The sequence below is a fragment of the Eptatretus burgeri genome, chromosome 4 (genome assembly GCF_056783735.1).
Source record: "Eptatretus burgeri isolate ZD-2024b chromosome 4, Ebu_testis_v1, whole genome shotgun sequence".
In the NCBI taxonomy this organism is placed as follows: Eukaryota; Metazoa; Chordata; class Myxini; order Myxiniformes; family Myxinidae; genus Eptatretus; species Eptatretus burgeri.
In genome coordinates, this window is record NC_140964.1 from 106,528,136 (window position 1) to 106,550,005 (window position 21,870).

General features: G+C 45.4%; 1 protein-coding gene across 7 annotated transcripts in view; it reads right to left on the reverse strand.

The window, feature by feature from the left end:
• Nucleotides 1-21,870, reverse strand: part of LOC147028844 (kazrin-like) — a 245,926-nt gene that overhangs the window by 24,544 nt on the left and 199,512 nt on the right. For all 7 annotated transcript variants that reach the window (XM_085879616.1, XM_085879612.1, XM_085879615.1 and 4 more), the window contains 5 exons: nt 21,678-21,798; nt 21,392-21,567; nt 15,085-15,195; nt 5,634-5,752; nt 4,086-4,323 (listed from right to left, as the gene is read on the reverse strand). In XM_085879616.1, the coding sequence (XP_085735742.1) occupies nt 4,086-4,323; nt 5,634-5,752; nt 15,085-15,195; nt 21,392-21,567; nt 21,678-21,798 (765 nt within the window). The remainder of the gene's footprint in view (nt 1-4,085; nt 4,324-5,633; nt 5,753-15,084; nt 15,196-21,391; nt 21,568-21,677; nt 21,799-21,870) is intronic.

The following is a 21,870-nucleotide window of genomic DNA, read 5'->3' on the forward strand; positions in this document are numbered from 1 at the left end:
TGCCAAACATTTTCAGCCAATTGAACCAGAAGCATTCCCAACTCTGCAAGGCGGTTCTGAGATTTTTGAAAGAGCAGGAAATCCAAATAGTATTATGAATTACCGAAAGGCTCCTTTGTTCACGTGGCGTCTATAGAGCCTCACGGCCATAAAACTTAAAGCCCAGTGGGCCTTCACTTCGGACTCCTCCTGTCAACAGCTCACCAACCACTGCTCTAACTGCAGCACACCGAGGGACAGGATAGGAGGAACACAAGGCACCGATTCCTCTGAAAGCAGGATGAGAATCATTTGACAACAGGTTATGCTCCACACATAGATTCCTCACACAAAGACCACCTGGTCCACCCTCAGCAAACGTACAGTTTTACATCTCAGCTCCCTGAGCAGCCCATTTCTGCTATCAAGCCTGGCCCTTCAACACTGCTCAATGGTGTTCAGTGTCCCTTGGGAAACAAAGTTCCTCTTCACCTGACGGTGGGTTACAATACACCCACCAATAACAACAAGGATGGTGGTCTTGCAGGTACTCCACAACTCTTCAGGATCCTCTGAAAAACTCATGCACTCAGACCAACTCAACCGGTTCACAAACTCCTCAGCTACCCTTTCATCTTTGAGCATGCAAACATCTGGCCTAGGCTGGGATGATACCATTCTCTTGGATTTGACCCAGAGTTTCAGTCGCTACAAGCCTGTGATTGGATCTGAGGAACTGAGCACTCTGTAGATCCTGCATTTCTGGAGGAAACTCCATGGACCATCAATGAGAACATCGGCAATCTCCTTTTCTACACCATCAGCGTTGGAATACCAAGTCCAAAGATGTGGATGTGAATGCTGAAACGATAAACCAGCCACTCTAAGTCCATGAACTTAGTGCTATTCTGGTTTCGGGTTCCAGACCCAAAGGAACCAACATGTTTCATAACCATCCCTATCAGTACCAGTCGATGCAATGAAATCTCAAGATGAGAAGAGTATCTCACCTGAGGCACTGATCAACCACAGACTAGAGTGTGGCATTGAATGTCTCCTCCTCAGTGGGATCACTCGCTTCAGTCGGAGCATATACAGAGACCATGGAAATGACACCCAGAGAGCGACGAATTCCGTGTCTCATAATATGCTCATTGACGGGTGTTACCTCGATTACCATAGGAGTCAGCTTGTTGGACACAGCTACAGCAACCCCTTGGGAATGATAACAATCAGTGTAACCACCTACAATGATGTCACCACTATCCAGTCTCTAAACCTTAGAAAATGCTACAATACTGATGTTCAGATGCTGGAGCTCAGATGACAGCAGAGATAGGTAATCGTCCTCTCTTCCAGTGAGGACAATCCAGGCATCCACCCAAAGGGACTGCCTCAGGTCAACCTGAGAAGACCGCTGTCTGTTGGACAACACCTCAGTACTACCCCAAACACACTACCACAACCTGACCCAGTAGGGTTACCCCAAGTTTCCCCCCCTGCATCATAAAATAATGGGGTTCTTGAGGACTTTGTCCAATCCCATCAAAAGGTGAGCTGCCCTGCGGAGGGACAACTGCACAGGAGGTACTCCCACGGAGGTTATTTTTGGTTTAATTTGTGTTTTTCATGTATATGTTGGAATTAAGTGTTTTATGGTGGCCGGAGTGCAAATCTTGCCATCAACCTCTTAGGAATGGTTCACCCAACTGCAGGAGGACGTCGGCAGAGATAGTTGGGCACCAGATATGGATAGCCATTGGCTCACAAGGAGCTCCTCCACCCTTTGACAGGTTTTGTTTTTAATCCTGCTTCGTGTCCATATCCATACACCCTCCTCAGCAGGAATCCAAGTTGTGGAGTCCGGTTAGTTGCCAACAACCCAACCATGAAACAGGTTAGTACGTACAGGTTTACATGGTACTTGCACTAGGTCATCACTATGATCTGGCCTGACCTGACAACAACAGATGTCCTCTGCTGCAATGTCATGGCTGGTTGAAAAGGAATCAGCACCCAGCCATTTGGCATGGGGACAGATGAAATCACTGCATATGAGGGAGAGGGGATGGTTGATCATAAGATGGTCCATGTTCGAAGGGAGGAAAATGTAAATGGAGTCATCTCTGTTCGGAAGATGCTGCAGCAAAAGCCAAAGAGGAGGTGGTTGCAGAAGAGAAAGCAGAGCCAAAGGTAGTCCTGGGGGTTAGGAGGAAAGGGGTCCACAGACAGTGGAAAAGAGAGTTCTTGACAAACTACAACACTGCAACCATAACGAGGTTCAAGCCTGTCAAACTGGAAAAGACAACACCCAGGGTGAGCCAACGAGCAATCGGGGACATCCTGTGGTAGTAAGGATTCTATCAGGCAGATAATTTCAGGTTTACCAGTGGGAGCTTGGATCGAGTGATGTCAAATTGGGATGAGGGAGGAGGTACTGTTGGCAGGGAGTGCGAAAGGGGGAATTAGGTGGGGGAGCATGGAGGGGGAGAGGTGGAAGAATGTGAAATAGGATGTAGGGTGAGCATAAAGGGGACGGGATGCGAGGGAAGCAGGAGAGGGGGTGCTGGGAAAGCAGGTGGGGGGGGACGCTGGGGAAGCAGAAGGGGGGCGGATGCTGAGAAAGCAGGAGGGGGCAGCGGGACGCTGGGGAAGCAGGAGGGGGGCGGGATGCTGTGGAAGCAGGAGTGGGGGGAGGGGGATGCTGGGGAAGCAAGAAGGGAGTGGGGGTCGGGATGCTGGGAAAGCAAGTGGGGGAGGGGGATGCGGGGGAGGCAATCGGGGGGGGGAGGGACACTGGGGAAGCAAGCAGGGGCCGGGACGCTGGGGAAGCAGATGGGGCCAGGACGCTGGGGAAGCAGACGGGGGCCAGGACGCTGGGGAAGCAGACGAGGGCCGGGACGCTGGGGAGGCAGACGGGGGCCGGGACGCTGGGGAGGCAGACGGGGGCCGGGACGCTGGGGAAGCACAAAGGGGCCAGAACGCAGGGTAAGGGGCAAGGGCCATAACCCATGTTCTTTTTTTTTGTCTGTCTCTGTCTCTGTCTCTGTCTCTGTCTCTGTCTCTGTCTCTGTCTCTGTCTCTGTCTCTGTCTCTGTCTCTGTCTCTGTCTCTGTCTCTGTCTCTGTCTCTGTCTCTCTCTCCCTCTCCTTTCCTGCCTTATACTCTGTTCTGTTCTCTGTTCTTTCTTTTCCACAATCCCCCACTTTCTATAAAATAAACTTTCAAGCCATTTGGATATCTACACAAAGCAGAATTAACGCAAAACACGCGAGAATGAGACACAGGAAATATGGTAATATACAAAACTCCTATGGTCTCATTTGTCCATTGCCCTCTCGGTGACATGCAAAATGGGAGAAAAAAAGGGATCATTCAGTCATTGTTGACCAGCACCTTCCGCATGCCAGTTTCCATGACACCAGAACTACAGGATATGGATGTTTACTGTATGACTCGCAATATCTGTAGCAAAGAGTATGTGGAGGGACGGTGGAGAGATGAGCTTCTGAATCAGGCTGCAGGAGACTGGGGATGACCACTTGGCTAAGTTCAGGTCCATGGCAGTCGATGATCAGACACCAGGTGGCTGAATATGTGTAATCAATCAATTTGGAGGGAGGTACAAAAATGGATTCAATCCACGCACAGAAGACTAATCTTGATATACCAAACTAAAAGGAACTGAAACCCAAGTACTCGACGTGTTTACCAAAGCAAGACCTACAAAACGTTGATTAAAATAACAACAATAATTAAAAAACATGAACAAAATTCCTCCCCCCTGCCTCCCACCCTCTCCCATTTCCATCACAAGAGCTCCATATTAAAGCTTGGCAAATGTGTCCTATTTAATCTCCATCAAAAAATGGAACCCATGAAGATTTGTTCTCAGTCAAAAACTCGAGTTGCTTGTGCTGCTGGGGGTTTTCAGAAGTTTGCCATCTCTGCCCACTTTTAAAAAAGAACTATGGGAATGAAAATCTGTGATGACCGAAGCCTCAATGTAGGTTGCACCCATTGTTGACAATAATGTTTCAGAGAACAACAACAATATACATGATCATGCAGAAATGCAAAATAAACTACCAATGTGCTGAACTCACTTCACGGTTGAAGCAAACACTGCGCAAGAGCTCAATTCCATGCAACATGCTGCTTTGGTGAAACTTCGACACAATGCCAAGTCCTTTCTCAAGGTCCTTGCGCATTAAGGAAGCCAACATCCGGCCATCGACTAGATGGCTCTGAAAGGCGTGTGCATACTGTGGCAATCCCAAGTCCCTCAGCCACGTCTTTGACACCCAATGATGGTCCAGCTCTGAGGCCTTGGACAGACTGTAACTGGAAGCAAAGAAAGATAAAGCCTCATTATTTAAAGAGAGCTTTTGCATATTCCATTTCTCACCTCTGTAATACAGTAGACTCTCATTAAGACAAATGTGCAATAAGATGAATTTGGATAAGATGAATGATGGTGTAAGTCCAGACTACTTCCATTAACTGTAATAAGACACATGCAAAAATGATAACATAAATCCTGTATCTCTTCACCTTTCCATTCAACACTGCTCTCCATTTGCCTCTATCCGTTAGCTCCATGGGTGCTCCAGGGTCCAACAGGTTAACCAATTCTCACATGTGCATCAGTGGTATGTTTCTCCTTCATTGATCAAGATTCTGAAGAAACACTTATCTTTAAAACTCATTGTCAAAACAGAAAGTGGAAAAATGACACAAACAATCGCCAATGCCATGACATATTTACTTACTTAGTTACTTACTGTGTGGTGTATGTTGAGTACTTGGAGAAAGGAGAACAAATACATTATCTAGTAGGATCATAAAGACATCTCTGCAGGGTGGAGTATGGGTTGGTCTGTTTATTGTTCCAACCTGAACCAATAATGATGCTGGAAACTTCGATGGATCTATTTTTTATTCCCACATAAACGCAACACGCTGAGATCCTGGGTTCAAATCCCATGTGAATTTTGTCCATCATCTCGACGTCCTTGTAAATGCATGGACAGGCACACTGATGTCTCCTAATATCTTTGTCCATCAGAGGATTCATGTGCAATGCCCATCATCCATGCAAAATGCCCTAAAAAGAAAATACTTGTGCTGTATATTTAAACGTTGATAATTTTGTTGTGCGTCTCTAACAGGTTGGTTTTCCAGTTTCCGCAGCAGTGTAGGCCCGCTTGTTACGAGGCAATGACATGCCATGAGAATTTCAAAATCTATCTCCATAATTCATGTGTTTTACATGCAGCATTTACTGTCACAACCCACATGTGCTGTGCCTCACATTTAAAATTAAATAAATAATAACCTCAAAACGAATACATCCCAGTTAAAGGAAATTTTGTCAAAAAAACAACAACAACAACAACAACAACAACAACAACAACAACCACCAATGCTCTATGGAACAAATCTATTTGACTTAATCAGAGTCTACTGTATTTCCAGAAATATTTTGTACCTGTTGTTGAGCACAATGTGAACTTGTGCGCAACATTTTGCATTTATTACACTTCCCTCGCCCTCATCTACCCCAACATCAAGTCAATGTACTGGACAGGTTGACCATTGCTCATCTTTTTTTCCTTTCAGCCTTTTAAAGCTGTAAAAGCTCGGAGACAAACCTGGAGTCCTTCTCAGCCTCCCGGTGGTCCTCAATGGCAAGTCTGAGCTTTCGCCTGTGCAGCGGCTGTGCGATACCAAGGGCTCGCTCCAGTTCTTCATCCGACAGACTGAGCAGCACCTACAACGTGGAGAGGTAGCCATGGGTTGGTGCAATGGAACACAATTGCCCACCTCCACCTCCAAAAGAAAAGTACAGCGTTGTTAAACGTTAGGAAACACCCCACAGGAATTATGAAGTAAATACAAGATTTTGGAAGAGGAAAATAGATACCAAATGGACCAGCAATGTTGAATGTTCCCAATACATGGGTATGTATTAACTGCTTTTAGCTGTGTATGTGTTGGGAAAGGCCTCCCAGATTCCAAATCCTCGGTTTTATTTTAATGCAAAAGAAAAGAGCTGAGTATAAGCAATATTTCCCCCTTTGTTTTACAAAACATTACACGGTAGATAAAGAAAACAGGTGACAAACTGCTAAATGTGCACTTTTTTTTTTTTAAACTTACTTTTATTTTATGACTACAAAAAGCACCTGTCACTTTGCAGATGGATTTTATCAGAAAACATGTTGCACTTCACAAACATTCTGCTCCATTCACTCCATCATTTGCCCAAGGTCATCTTCCATATGCTTGGAAGGTAGCTACATCACCTTCATCAACCGTCCTCACTGCTTATGTGTATCTGGTGTGAGCAAAATTCACTTCCGCTTTCCTGCAAAGCTCAGCATTGGATGCTTTGGTTTGAACCTCCGCTTGAAATGAGTGGAATGAAACATTTTTACAATTTGGAATTATTCTCAGATTTCAACATCACTGCAATGCATATTGTTAAGTTGTTCTAACTTTCTTGGTAGACGATGATTTTTAATACCAGATACCACCGAGTGGTGCCACAAGATACACAATTGCAAAGGAGAATTTGGGTCTTTCCCACATGCTGAACAACCTCCCCCAGATATGCTACCAAGCCACAAATCATACTTGGATATCCTGAGGCAATGCACAAAATTTGGTTGGATTTCACTTTGCTTTTTAAAAAAAAAAAGAAAAAAAAAGTTTTTGAAGCATATATAAACAAACAAACACAAATTGAGCTTTATATGTTGGATGATTGGCTGTCAGTCTCAAAAATGTCACTGACTTGCATGAGAGACGGAATGAATAAACAGATTTTCAAAAACAGCATGAAACTTGGCTCACAACTCTTGGCTCACAGACTTCCTCTCCTGTCGCAGTCAACGTGTGGTCCCTTGTGGAATTCTCTCATCCCCTCTTTCTGTCCAAGCTGGAGTTCCTCAAGGCAGTGGTCTGGGCCCAATGCTTTTTCTCGCTTTCATCAATGATCTGTCCGACTCTCAAAAATCCACTATATCTCTTTGCTGATGACTGCACCCTCTGCCGTACCATCTGTCATCCCTCAGACCGGCAAGCAGCAGCTTCTTCACTCTCTGCAGATCTGGACAAAATCACAAGCTGGTCCAAGACGTGGAACATGTCTTTCAATCCTGACAAATCTCATAATCTCACTATGTCTCTCCAGAAGGACCATCTGCAACTCCCCCAACCACCTCCCCTCACCATCTACTTTCTCAACAACCCTCCTGAAGAAGTGCTTTCATTGAAACTTTTGGGCCTCACGATCTGCCATGATCTCTCCTGGGAAAGCCACACCTCCAAGCTGGCCTCCAAAGCCAGTCACCGATTGGGCATCCTCCGTTGTGTAGAGTCCTTCCTTCACACATTTGAGCTCCTGACCACACAACAATGCTTTCATCCGCAGCCTGATGGAGTAGTGATCTCCCCTCTGGGCTGGTGCTCACACCTCTCAACTTTCTCGGCTTCACGCTGTGGAAACCAAGGCATTTAAGATCATTAATATCTCCCGCGATGAGGCTGAGTCTTTCGGTCTCTCACTCTCTCACTGCAGGCAGGTCGGTGGTGTTTGTCTTCCACCGTCTCACCTCTGGCCTTGCCCTTCACCTGCTCCGTCTGCCATCTGTCCTGCTCATATTTCCGCAGGGCACTCAAGGTCCACCAGCAACCTCATTCTGGTTAAACTACCAAAATCAAAAATCACTGCTCACCTTCACTCTTTCATTCCTCCTGAAAGTCCCTGTCGTGTCCATCTTGTTTACCATGTGTACCCCACCCCCATCCCTCTCCCTTCCACAGATATCCTCCTGTGTCTATACCCCACTGTTTTGTGCTTCCTTCTCCCGTCCCTCTTGTCTCCTACCTCCTGCTTGTTATAGGTTCTGCGTGTTAGTTCTTATACGAGCCTTGACATTGTATATAAAGAACAAAATAAAATAAAAATAATTAAATAATAATAAAAAAACAACTTAAAAACAAGTAAATTGCATGTTATTTTTAGTTTAAACAACATAGGGGGGCAGATTAATTCAAAACAATTGGATGTCACAGAGTGAGTGCCTCCTGAATTACCACTTTCCCTTTCCAGTTATACTAAATTTTTTGATATGCAATTTAAGTACCACTTTTATCGTGCTTTTGTATTAAATGATCATTGCGAACGAGTTACATCGTCGATGGATGCAACCACAGTGGTTGCTGAACCTTTTGAGCAACTGATATTAGAACTTCGTGGACTTTATTCCGTACTTTGAAGAAACCAACAAAATAAAGACTTTTCTTAAAAAAAATATTGTTTCTCCTTTGGTTTTGAGCTAAACTGTTGCATCATTTTAAAAGCTGTCTTGAGGGATGTAGAGGTGCATGTTCTTTAACATAACTAACAATGATATGGGATTTACGGTGATATTTTCTGGAAATTGGCATCCAAGTATTATTATATTGTCGAATCAAACGGCCGACGTCAACTCGGACCGACTGAGCCAATGGTGTGAACCTCTACGAATAACCAAAACGATGTTGAATGTAGTGTCTTCAATTAATGTTACCATTATGATTCCCAAAGGATCACCAAATAAAAGCCGAACCTGGCAATAAAGAGCGTGGGAGGCAAAAGGTGGGAAAATGCTTCTTATAATTAAAATGGTTTATTTTACAGCAAACACTTGGGAAGAGGGGAGACAAGACGCTACAGTTGGGATGGAACGAACGAAGCAGTTGACAGACACAAATAGGGATGATGGTACACGGATGATATGCACAAAACTAAACATAACCCCCGCTCATGGCAGTAAATAACAAAGGGAGGAGGAGCTCCTTGTGAGCCAATGGCCATCCATATCTAGCGCCCAACTGTGTCCGCGGATGTCCTCCTGCAGCTGGGTTACTTGTTGTTTTTTAGGTTGGTGGCAGGATTTGCACCACAACCACCGTAAAACCCTACATTCCACAAAACAAGAAAAACGCAAAGAAAATTGAAAACCCACTCCGTGGGAGCACCTCCTGTGCAGCCGCCCTCGGCAGGGCAGCTCACCGGATGATGGGATTGGGGCAACGCCTTCGGGGCCCCCACTCTTTGATATGAGGAAAATCATGAGGTAACCTTCCCAGGTCAGATCGCGGTAGTGTGTGGCGGGGTCTTGCTGAGGTGTTGTCGACCAGAAAGCGGTCTTCTTGGGTTAACCTGAGGTGGTCCCTTCGGGTGGGTGCCTGGGATGTCCTATCCCTAAGAGAGGATGATCACCTGTCTCTGTTATCATCTGAGCTCAAGCGTTTGGACATCGGTATTGCAGCACTCTCTGAAGTTTGGAGACCGGATAATGGTGAGATAATGGTGGCTGGTTACACCTATGATTGGTCTGGTCGCTCTGATGGTTACCATGCCCAAGAAGTTGCTGTAGCTGTGTCCAATAAGCTGACTCCAATGAAAACTGAGGGAACCCCAGTCAACGAGCATGTGAGACCAAAGATTCGTCACTCCTTGGGCGTCGGTTCCATGGTCTCTGCAGAGGCTCCGACTGAGGCGAGTGATCTCACCGTGAAGGACGCATTCTATGTCACGCTCGAGTCTGTGGTTGATCAGTGCCCCAGGAGAGATACTCTTCTAGTCTTAGGGGATTTCAATGGATCGAGTGGAATTGATAGTGATGGTTATGAGACGTGGGTTGGTCGCCATGGGTATGAACTGTGAACCAGAATAACACCAAGTTCCTTGACTTTGCAAGAAGTCATGGACTTAGAGTGGCCGGTTCATGGTTTCAGCGCCCACAAGCTCATCGCTGGACTTGGTGTTCCAATGCTGGTGGTGTAGCAAAGGAGATTGACCATGTCCTCGTTGATGGTTGCTGGAGGATGATCCAGAACTGCAGGGTCCACCGGAGTGCTCAATTCCTCAATACCAACCAGAGGCTTGTGGTAGCAACTCTGAAGTTTTAGCTTAAATCCGGGAGAATTGTACCATCCCAGCCTCGGCTGGATATTGGCAAGCTGAAGGATGAGAAGGCAGCTGAGGAGTTTGAAAACAGGCTGAGTTGAGATTTGGGGGATCTGGGTGCTTTGGGGAACCCTGAAGAATTGTCGAGTGCCTTCAAGACCAACATTATTGATGTTGCCAGTAGATGTCTTGGAATTCACCGCAGGGCAAAGAAGAATTTTGTCTCTGAAGGTACAATGGATACCATTGACCGGAGTCACAGGGCCAGGCTGAATGGCAGAGCTGAGCTGTTCAGGGAGTTGCGTCGTAAAACTGTACGTGCACTGAGGGTGGACAAGGAGGCCTGTGTGCGAGGAATCTGTGAGGGGGTAGAGCATCACCTGTGGTCAAGTGATTCTCGTCCCGCTTACAGGGGAATTTGTGCATCGCGTTCCTCCAAGCCCATCCCTCGGTGTACTGCAGTTAGAGCGGAGGGTGGTAGGCTCTTGACAGTGGAGTCTGAAATGAAGGCCAGCTTGGCTGGTTACTTTGAGCAACTGTACCAGGCTAATCCACCAGCTGGTGAGTTGTATGTCAGGGGTGTTACTCTCCCTATTACTGACCCTCCAATCAACTGTGATCCACCTTCATTTGTGGAAACAGGTTGCAGTGAACCGGTTGAAATGGGGTAAAGCTCAAGGGATCTGTGGCATCCATGCTGAACTTCTCAAGGCTGGAGGAAATGCTGTACTCATGTCGTTGCATGCAGTTCGTGCTTTGCATGGAACACAGGCATCATCCCAACTGATTGGGAGAGGGACCTTGTTGTCCCTCTGGAAAGAGAAGGGTGATCGCCAGGAATGCAACAACTACCGAGGGGTGACGCTGCTCTCAGTGCCAGGCAAGGTCTTTGCTCAGATAATTCTTGATCGGTTTCGCCACCATCTGCTTGAACACCAGCGCCTAGAACAGTCAGGCTTTACACCAAAGAGGTCAACGATTGACCATATCCTTGCCCTTTGGGTCCTCACTGTATGCAGACGAGAGTTTCAACAGGATCTGTTTACAGGCAATGTTGATCTCTGCAAAGTGTTCAATTCAGTGAATCGGGATACCCTCTGTAGGATTCTTGGTTTTCGTGGGGGTGCCACCAAAACTGATCAATTTGATGTCTAAACTATACTCTGGTCCTGAGAGTGCTGTGAGATGTGGTGATCCCATTTCCGACTTGCTTCTCTTTATGACTGGAGTTCATTAGAGGTGTGTACTGGCCTCCACATTTTTCAGTGCTTGTATGGACTGGATTCTGGGGAGGATGTCAGAGAGATCAAGCTGCGGTGCATCGTTTGGGAATGTCAAGATCTCTGGCCTTGATTTCACAGATGATGCAGTCATCTTTGCAGAGACTGGATATCCTTTTTGGGGCCCTCTCGGTGCTGAATGAGGAGTTGGAGCAGCTGGAATTTCCGGTTTCCTGGGTCACAACTAAGATCCAGGCTTTCAATGACATCGTGGATGTGGCTATCTTGTATGTACCTGTTTGTGGTGAGGATGTTGAGTTTCCATAGAGATTCACTTTCCTTGGCAGTGTGATTCATGTCTCTGCTGGCTGTGAGCCAGAGGTGAATATATGTCTGTTTCAGGCCTGGGGAGTCTTGGATTGACTGGATCATGGGGTGTGGCGTTGCCGGTACCTGTGCAGGACGACGAAAGTAGAAGTCTTCTGGTCCTTGGTACTTCCAGTCTTGGTCTTCGGATGTGAGACGGACTCTGACCAAGGATCTGAGATGGAAACTCAATTCCTTTGGTACCAGGTCTCTTCGGAGAATCCTTGGCGATCGTTGGTCAGACTTTGTGCCCAACGAGCGGTTGCTGAGAGAGACTCAAATGAGATTTGTTCCCTGCCTCGTCCATGAGTATCAACTGCGGCTGTATGGATATGTGACTCATTTTCCCCGACGCTGATCCTACTCACCAGATTTTCTCAGTGAGGGAGCTCATGAGTGAAGGAGGCCAATGGGCCGACCACGTGCCTCGAGATTGCAGCAGGTTGATCGGCATCTCAAGGAGATGGGGATGGGTCAGGCATCTGCCTGGGGGATGGCTAGACAGAGGCCCCTGGAGTAACGGGAGAAAGTGGATGCAGCGACTCGCTGCTACAGCACATGCTGCCATACCTGACTTGATCTGACTTCCTGGTACCAAAATACCAGATTCACAAAACAAGTAACACATGGGCAGCAAGACATCAGCTGGTTGTGGCTGCAGGATGACGATTGTTGTGGCTACATTGTGGCTTGGACGCAAAGGTAAAGAGGCACAATGGCGATGTCCTCCCGACTCTCCTCATAGCCTTTTTGTGGCAGACACAGAAGCAGAGAGAGAGAGATAGGGGGCAGGGGAGAGATAGGGGGGGGGAGAAATAGGGGGGGGAGAGAGAGCTCTTTGAAGTCCAATGGTCCAACTGCCATGCACAGCGTGTCCAGGGCCCCCGTGAGCACAGCATGGCCAAGGCCCTTCATGGGCGGCGGCTGAAGTCATTAGCCATCCATTGTTTGTGGTTGGTGCCGTCTTCTGGGCTATCCTGCCCCCATGGGAAAAAAGTTCCCACCTGACCCAGGGCTCTGCAGATTACTTTGCTGCCAGGGCTTCCAGCCCACTGGCCAAACAGTTCATGTTGGTTCCATTATAAGCGTGTGACGCTTTCCATGTGCCTTTATGCCAAAGCCCTCCACTTGAGCTCACCTGAAACGGGAGGTATTACACAATACAATCTTACTCAATCTGGTTTAAAGTTTACACTCACTGCCTCCTCAGTGTACGTTTTACAAGATGACTTATACTGAACAAAAATATAAACGCACCAAGCGATTGTTACTATTTTACCTCGAACTCATTAATACTAAATCTTCACAACAATTTGTTTATAGAATCCATGACAATTGAGCATTAAATTTCAAAGAGTTCCTTGAGAATTCTGGCGACAGTCTTTGCGCTACAACAGCCGACACAACCGAGGTGTCACTGTCAGAGTTCACACAGTCAGTAGCGGGTGTGTCCACCGTTGGCGTCGCGCAGAGCGGTGCATCTCCGGCGCATGGACATCACCAGATTATCGATGGTGGCCTGAGGGATGTTTTCCCATTCCTCCTGGAGAGCCACACAGAGCTGGCGGACGTTCTCTGGGACTGCGTAACGTTGTCGTACGCGTCGATCAAGAACGTCCCAAAGGTGCTCGATGGGCGACATGTCGGGAGAATATGGAGGCCAGTCGAGGACATCAATGTCCTCCTCACCGAGGAAGTCCATGCAGATCCTGGCAACATGGGGGCGAGCATTGTCGTGCTGAAACGTCACATGGTGAAGGCGCACAAACGGCACGACGATGGGTCTGAGTATCTCGTCCCTGTACCGCTGCCCGTTCAAGTTTCCTTCAATGAAATGAAGCCGAGTGCGCTCTCCATGGCATATGCCTGCCCACACCATAACACTGGCACCACCGTGTGACACCCGACGAAGGACATTGGCGTCAGTGTAGCGCTCCCCAGCCCGACGCCAGATGCGGAGTCCGCCATCAGCCCGATACAGCTGGAACCGCGACTCATCGGTGAACAGCACTCTCCTCCATCGTGCGAGGGTCCAGCGCAAGTGAACATTGGCCCAGTTCAGTCGGGTCTGACGCCGGACTGCAGTGAGGTCGAGTCCCCGGTGTGGTCGGCGGGCTCGGAGGTTGGCCTCCCTCAAGCGGTTACGCACCGTCTGGGCTGAAATGCGCCTGTTATGCAGCCCGACAGTCTCATCGGCAGTCCTCGTGGCCGGTCGGAGTCGATCCCCGGAGATGTTGCAGCCTCATGTGACGATCCTGACCGGCGGTGGTCACACGTGGTCGCCGGGCATGTGGGCGGTTCACGGTGCTTCCAGTCTCTCTGAGGCGCGTTCTCAGGCGGCTAATGGTGGAGTGGTGGACATTGAAGTGTGCTGCAACGGCCCGTACTGACGTCCCAGCATTCAGCATGCCAATGGCGCGCTCCCTCAAGATTTGTGACATCTGTGGCATGTTGACATTTGGCACCAGTCCACATTTTGGGGAGGCCTTTTATAGGGCAAGCTATAGGGAGTGTTTGTGTCCTGGTCACGCTCACTGACCATCACTCTGTCAAGCCCCATGGTGCTCATGGGAAGGATTACTCAACGTGTGAGTCCACACACTCAGAGTGGTCAATTTCAATGGGAACATCTGTCTTGAGCAAAACAAAGGAACCATTGCTCAAACATATCATCGGTTTGACCATTTTCCCATAATGGCAATCTTGACTTAGATATTTAGGTTGGTGCGTTTATATTTTTGTTCAGTATACTTCTGAGAAATATCCTTTTACAAGGGGAAACGTAATCTTCGCCGTGATCACACAGTCCATGCTGAAGTATTAACGCGATCACGATCCATGGATGGATCCCCCCACCCCCACCCGGCCCCCACCTTCCACGTAATAGTATATTTGGCATCCTCATTATCCCCCTCCCATGTTCTACGATTCATGCATTTCTACCGATCTTTACATTTCACCCAATCATTGATTTTTTTTTTTCCCCCAATCATGCTCCCACCCCTCCCCAAACTGATTGTTTTTTTTTCAGCCTTTCACTTTTCATTTCCTGGATTCATACTGAGGATCAAGTTGAACTGGGACTCAAATTTCAATCAAGCTGCTCAAATAGACAAGTAAGCTATTATTTCAGCTAAAAATCAAAATGTTTTCTTAAGCATCTGAATTGCCTTGCAATACAAGGAAAAGAAAAAAAAAAAAAAAAAAAAAAAAAAAAAGAGAAAAGGAATAAGCAGCAGAGGGCAGCAAAAGAACTGAAAATAAAAAGTTTGGATCAAGAAAAGGTAAGAAATATTTTATCTTATAGAGCCATTCTTCTTCGAATGATTGTCATTCCCAAATAAATCCAACAAGCACCATTTTAACAAAGCCTCATGTGCTGCATCACAGACCAACCTACAGGTGTGGAAAAACATCATTAAAGCACGGATGAAGTGTGTCAATGAAGAAAAGAACGATCCCTAATTTTAGGGTTTATACACCAGACAGGGACACAATCTGGGAGGTCTGAGCATCTCAAAACAATTGGGCATCGCAGGCAAAGAGTGCAGATACCTTTCCATTTTTCACATTCTCACGACAAGGCTTTGCATACATCGGTAAGGACATAACCACCTCCAGCCAAGCGACGACGACGTCAGACCTCCACTGGGTCATTGGTAGTACCTGCAGAATACATGACAAACAGGTCAATGTATTTATACAACTCAATACACTCGAATAATTCTCGCGAGACAAAGAAGCAACAGTAGTAAAAGACAACGCAACATTCAAAGGCATGTCTGCAAACCAAAAGGATTACTCTGAGAAGAATGGGAGATATAGCTAGCTGCTGGAGTGCAAGGCATGCAGGTACAATATTGTTGTGGTTATTGCTCCTCGTGGTTAAAATATTGCATCTATAGTACAACAAGTTATTTCAATGTATCTGTGTAGTTAAGTGTGTTGTAATGCAAGTGGACAAATATGCATTGGGTATATATTAGATCGATGGTAATTTATGTGTATGCTACACATCCACCCTTTTCTTTTCTCTGTCCTTTTCTATCTACAGCACAAGATACTTGCACTCTTTTATTGCTCTCACTTATTCTTTCCTTGAACCGGTTGAAACCGGGGTAAGTCACCCATTGTTACCCTTGTCACCAGATGAGACACCTGCGACCGCAAACTTTCTGGGAAGAAGGAGCCTAACACCAGGTAGAAGCAGCCAAATGCCACCAAAATGTGAGGGAGGAGAAATGTGGATCGAGAAGGGCACATACCCAGTCCCAGCCAGCCTAATCTGCAGGAAAGGCCGATGGAACTCACCGTGCAGGACCAATTACACTGGAAGCAACGACATCTTGACTCTGGAACATCCTCCAATGAGGTCTGGTGGCGGCGCTAAGAAAGGGGGCAGGTGATCATACAAGGCAAGCCACATGAGCTTAGAGTTCAGTTCAGTACCATACATAGTCTGGTCTTGGAAACTTTCACCTGCCTTTGAGTCCTTGAGTCCGAGTCTGTCTGTCTGTCTGTCTCTCGTATTGTCTCATTTTTTGGAGCCTCATAGTCTTCAGTCGTCAGACACCTCCTTTACATGATGAGACACATGGCACTTTGAAATCCATGGCACTTTGAAATGCGCTGCACTTCGAAGATGCTTGGGGACCATCGCTGCACACCGCAGGGGAGATAGGAGGACAGGGACCTTTCACGAGTCTTGGCTATGCCATAACCAGGTGGTTGCATCAGTTCCTCAGAGCTACCGCAAGGTTTAAAGGTGTTCAAGCCATATACCCCAGCTCTTTCTTTCTCTCTCTTCTCTTTATCATTTGATGGAAGAATGCAGGCCCAAACACAAAGTGCTAAGTTGACTGTGATTCTCCAACATCTGAGGGCACGAATGTACAAGAAGGGTAATGGGAATCTTCCTTGCCTTACAAGTATGTGCTGCAAATGGCTTGTGTGTATGTATGTATACATATATATATATATATATATATATATATATATATATATATATATATATATATATATATATGCAAATATATATACATATATATATATATATATATGTATATATATATATATATATATGTATATGTATATATATATGTATATATATATATATATATATATATATATATATATATATATATATATATATATATATATATATATAGCCTGGTGTGTTGGCGCAGTGATTAGGGCAGCGGCTTGGGATCCAAAAGGTCCTGAGTTTAAGCCCCGTTGGGCCACTGAATTAATACACCAGGGGGTTGACTCAGCCTGTCATCCTTCCGAGGTCGGCGAAATGAGTACCAGTGTACTGGGCCGGTGTATACCCCGGTTAAAATAGGTGTACCATATCCCTGTGTCCTAAGAGGCGACCAGGGTTGCGTCAGGAAGGGCATCCGGCGTAAAACATGTGCCAAATCACTATGCGGATCGGATGATCCGCTGTGGCGACCCCTAACGGGAGCAGCCGAAAGGAGAAGAAGAAGAAGATATATATGCATATATATGCATATATATATATAAATTTATATATATAAATTTATATATATATATATAAATTTATATATATATATATAAATTTATATATATATATATATAAATTTATATATATATAAATTTATATATATATATATATATAAATTTATATATATATATATATAAATTTATATATATATATATATAAATTTATATATATATATAAATTTATATATATATATAAATTTATATATATATATATATATATATATATATATATATATATATATATATATATATATATATATATATATATATATATATATATATATATATATATATATATATATATATATATATATATATATATATATATATATATATATATATATATATATATATATATATATATATATATATATATATATATATAAATTTATATATATATATGCATATATATATGTATATGCATATATATATATATATGCATATATATATGCATATATATATATGCATATATATATATGCATATATATATGCATATATATATATGCATATATATATATATGCATATATATATATGCATATATATATGCATATATATATGCATATATATATATATGCATATATATATATATGCATATATATATATATATATATGCATATATATATATATGCATATATATATATATATGCATATATATATATATATGCATATATATATATATATGCATATATATATATATGCATACATATATAAATATATATATATATATATATATATATATATATATATATATATATATATATATATATATATTGTGAATTCGCGCCCGCCGGCGTGCGAACGGCCACGTAACTCGAATCACGGCACGTCACCCACCGGACGGACAATTCTGTCGTGACCCTCTTGGACTAACGCCGGGAGCTAGTCACGGGTGGGTCTTTCGGCCTCACCACGATCGTGCCAATCGGCCGGGTTGTTCGCCAAACTCGACCTACCTAAGTACCCACGCGGAGGGTAGACCGGGCGATCGCACCTCGCCGCAGGTCGACCCCGGACACGGGCCGCTTAAGCGAGCCGTTCCGTACTATCGGGATAACCGAGCAGTGTTATCGTCGGCCTCGACGGTTCCGATTAATTATCGGGTGTATTAAGCCCACTACCAACCCTTTACGTGAAGCAAGATGGAGATTCAATTCAAGAAAAGACGAAGCGAAACGGGAAAACAGTTCAACATGATGCACATTTATTCCGCGGCCCACGGAGAGCACACATATACAATTAAACAGAATGCACATAAAGTAATTGCAACAAAAGAAACACAACAATGCAGATCTACAACCGACTACGCGTACACACGGCAACACTTACACAGTTTTACTTCACCAGACTGGCGCCACACACACATGTTTACACAGAAACAAAAGGAAAGGGCCACCCTCAAAGACAAGGGGGCAGACGGGGCCTGTGGGCCAATATTTGCGCGGGACCTGAAAGAGCGGTCAGGTCCGCGAGACCAGGTGGATCCTACCCGTGTCTTTGTGATGAGCCGCAAATGTGGCAGCGTGGCGGTGCCCCGACTTCGTGCTCCTTCGCGGGTTTCGTTGGCACTGCTTGGAGTGGGGTAGGAACGGGGCCCCCTTTTCGCACTATCTCAGCGTGGAGGGAAAAGGGGGGGGGGAATTGTTGATGATCTGGGGAAAGAGTATAGCTTGCTTGCTTGGGTCCCGTGACGAGCGATTCCACCGCGACCTCATCGCCGCCCGCCGTCTTCCTTGCCTCGGACCCGAACTCCTCGGTCTCTTCCCCCAATTTTCCTCAGCCGACTGCAGCAAACGACCTGTACGCCCTCGCCCCCCGACTCCACTCCGCGCTCCAACCCGACTCTTCCTCAAAACTCTCTCCGATCTTCTGCCACTCTCCGCTCTTCCAAGGCCGACTCTCCACGCTTCCAAGGCCGACTCTGCTCAAACCGACTGCTCAAACCGTCTCTGCTCAAACTGACTCTGCTCAAACCGACTCTCTCCAAATTCGCCCCGCGCTCGGCGCTTTATAGGCCGGCAGGAGAACCCATATGCAAATTTCCGGATCAGGACGAGCTCGGGGGTGGAGCCACGCTCGCCCATTGGACGGAGAAAAAGGGGCGTGAGTCTCCCCTGATCCTAGAACTTGCAGATCTCGATTCTACACCAACGCGCCTGGAGGCGGGGCCAAACCGCCCCGCGCTTGCTGATTGGACGGATCAGAAGTGGGCGTGCAGCATTCCTGATCCGAATTCTCCTCGGAAAGGCCGCATTTTGCACTCGCGGCTCGGCGCGCGTCCCGTACGAGCCCAGGACAGCCTGACGCTCGTTGCTCCCAGGTGGTGCAGGAATGGTCGCAGAAGGAGAGAGGTGAAGGTGGTGGAGGGTTTATGGTGGTGGTTTATGGCCCTGGTGCCGTTTGGAATGGCGGTGATGCGATGTTTGCGGGAGCGAGTTGTGAAAGTAAAGATCGTGGCTGTTGGCGTTGTTGTTGTTGTGAAGCGGAGTTGTGGTTGGTGGTTGTTGTGTGATGGCGGTTGAGACGTGGTTGGTTCAAAATAAAGATAGAACAGAAAAACGCCTATCTCAAAGGGTCGCAGCCCAAATGAATCACATTTATTCCCTCTAAACAATGGGTTTGGGGCTGACTACACATGTACTTACAGAGAAATCTCACCTAAGGGACTTGAATAGTGGTTTGCGAATTTCCACAACAATATATATATATATATATATATATATATATATATATATATATATATATATATATATATATATATGTATATACACACACACAGTAGACTAGGCGCAAGTCGTCACCATCGGGACCGAGAAAAAAGTGACAACTTAGAAATGTGACGACTTTCGCGTCTGCAAACATTCATGATGACTGTGGGGTGAAGGATGAAGTCGCGCGTGGCCTGGACACATATGTGTGAGAGCCGGCTATTGTACCAAAAGGAAAACACAATCCTCGGGGCATAGATGGGGGTGAGTTGGTGAGTTGGAAAGTGATCAAGCAAAGATGGAATTCATGAATCAGTTTATCAAAAGTAAAGATAATGAACAACTCTGTATGACAACTCGTATACCATCGGTGATGGGATGGTGACAAATTACATGACACACAGTCATCGTGGTGATGATTACCACTCAATGCCTATGTGTAAGTGAGTGCGGTAATGTACAAAACAAGCCAAGATAAAACCATGATCGGACTTCAACACTAAGCTCGATCGATCCTTTACTTCTTCGCGAAGTAATCCGTTATGTTTGACTGCGTCAAACTCTTGGGCATCTGGTGCATGAGAAAGGATTCAAACCGGTCATTGTATTCCATGATGTTGGCTGGGCAATCCTCCACCGAAAGACAGTATCGGCCGAATATTTGGCCGAATCGGCCGAAACCGAATATTTGTCTGAGCCGACATTTGCCGAAACCAGATGATGAGCGCGTCATCGACATCTTCAAAGGACACACATTTCACGCATTTCACACTTCCCACCGGCCTCACGATCTTCTCCACTTGTCCAAATATCTTGCCTTTATTCTTCAAGATATCGTTCAATGTCTGCCGTTTGATGTCCAACTTCTCAGCTATGTCGGTTTTCTTCATCAGTGGATTTGCCTCGCAAAACTGGATAATGTCGTATTTTTCTTGGTAGGTTTTAGTTGTAAGCTTACACTTCGTCGCCATTGTCCTGCCTGCATTGTGATCAACGTGTGTACGCAATTATAAATAGCCCATCACTGGTGGTGTACCAATGAGCGAGCATCACGATTCCATGAAATCGGGCTTCTCATGAGGCAGCAGTTCCGTGTGACGAGTTAGGAGTGGTAATTTACTTGAGTTTCCATTACGTGGGAATGGACAACATCTGATGACTTAGACGAAGTGACGACTTAGAGATGACGACTTACAGAGGGATGACCCTTTATTCAAAGGCATTTAACATGAGATAAATTCGGGACTTTTTGACGCTGCCGACTTAGGCGAAGTGACGAGTTACACTCTGCAGACTTACACCTAGTCTACTGTATATATATATATATATATATATATATATATATATATATATATATATATATATATATATATATATATATATATATATATATATATATATATATGTACATATACACACACACAGCAGAGAGTGCCTGCTAGTTTACCACAATAACATTATCGAAGAAAATATTATGCAACAAAACATTTGAGGCAACAACTGCCATTCCATGCAACTTCTTACTGGATGCAAAATATTCTTGCACAAAATATCTCACAATGAAAGTGGTCAGAATTAAAAGTAAAAAAAAGACATTCATTTTCATTCACTGCATTCTACGTCAACTGACCCTTGTGGTTTCCACCAGTTGCATCTTCGTGGCAGCATCAACAGGTGTCCCGTATTGTACAGGAGTGCCTCCCAGGCCTGCTTGATTGCTGGGCACCGTCTCCAGTGGTACTTGCGATGGTTCTGCATAAGCCAACAGTGGAGGCTGGTGAGCTGGACTCAAGTGCAGTGTCGAGGCTAAAAGGGTGGCATGAGGAAGAGGAAACGCGCAGCATATAAAATGTGGGGAAAACATCAGGGCAATTAAATAATGCATGAAGGAGAGGAAGCACATCACTGAATTGTACCATCATGGTGGGCCAGTTCTGAAGATTTCCGACATTTCCCCCTCATGACTATGGAAAAAGAGCTCAGTCTCTTCTTGTCCTTTTCTTTGGATGCCAAATGTCCATTTACATCTTCCAAAGACTGAAACACAACAATTGTCAGGGTCACAGAGCACAACCACCCCAAAGAAAACTTTTTTTTCTTCCATCGAAA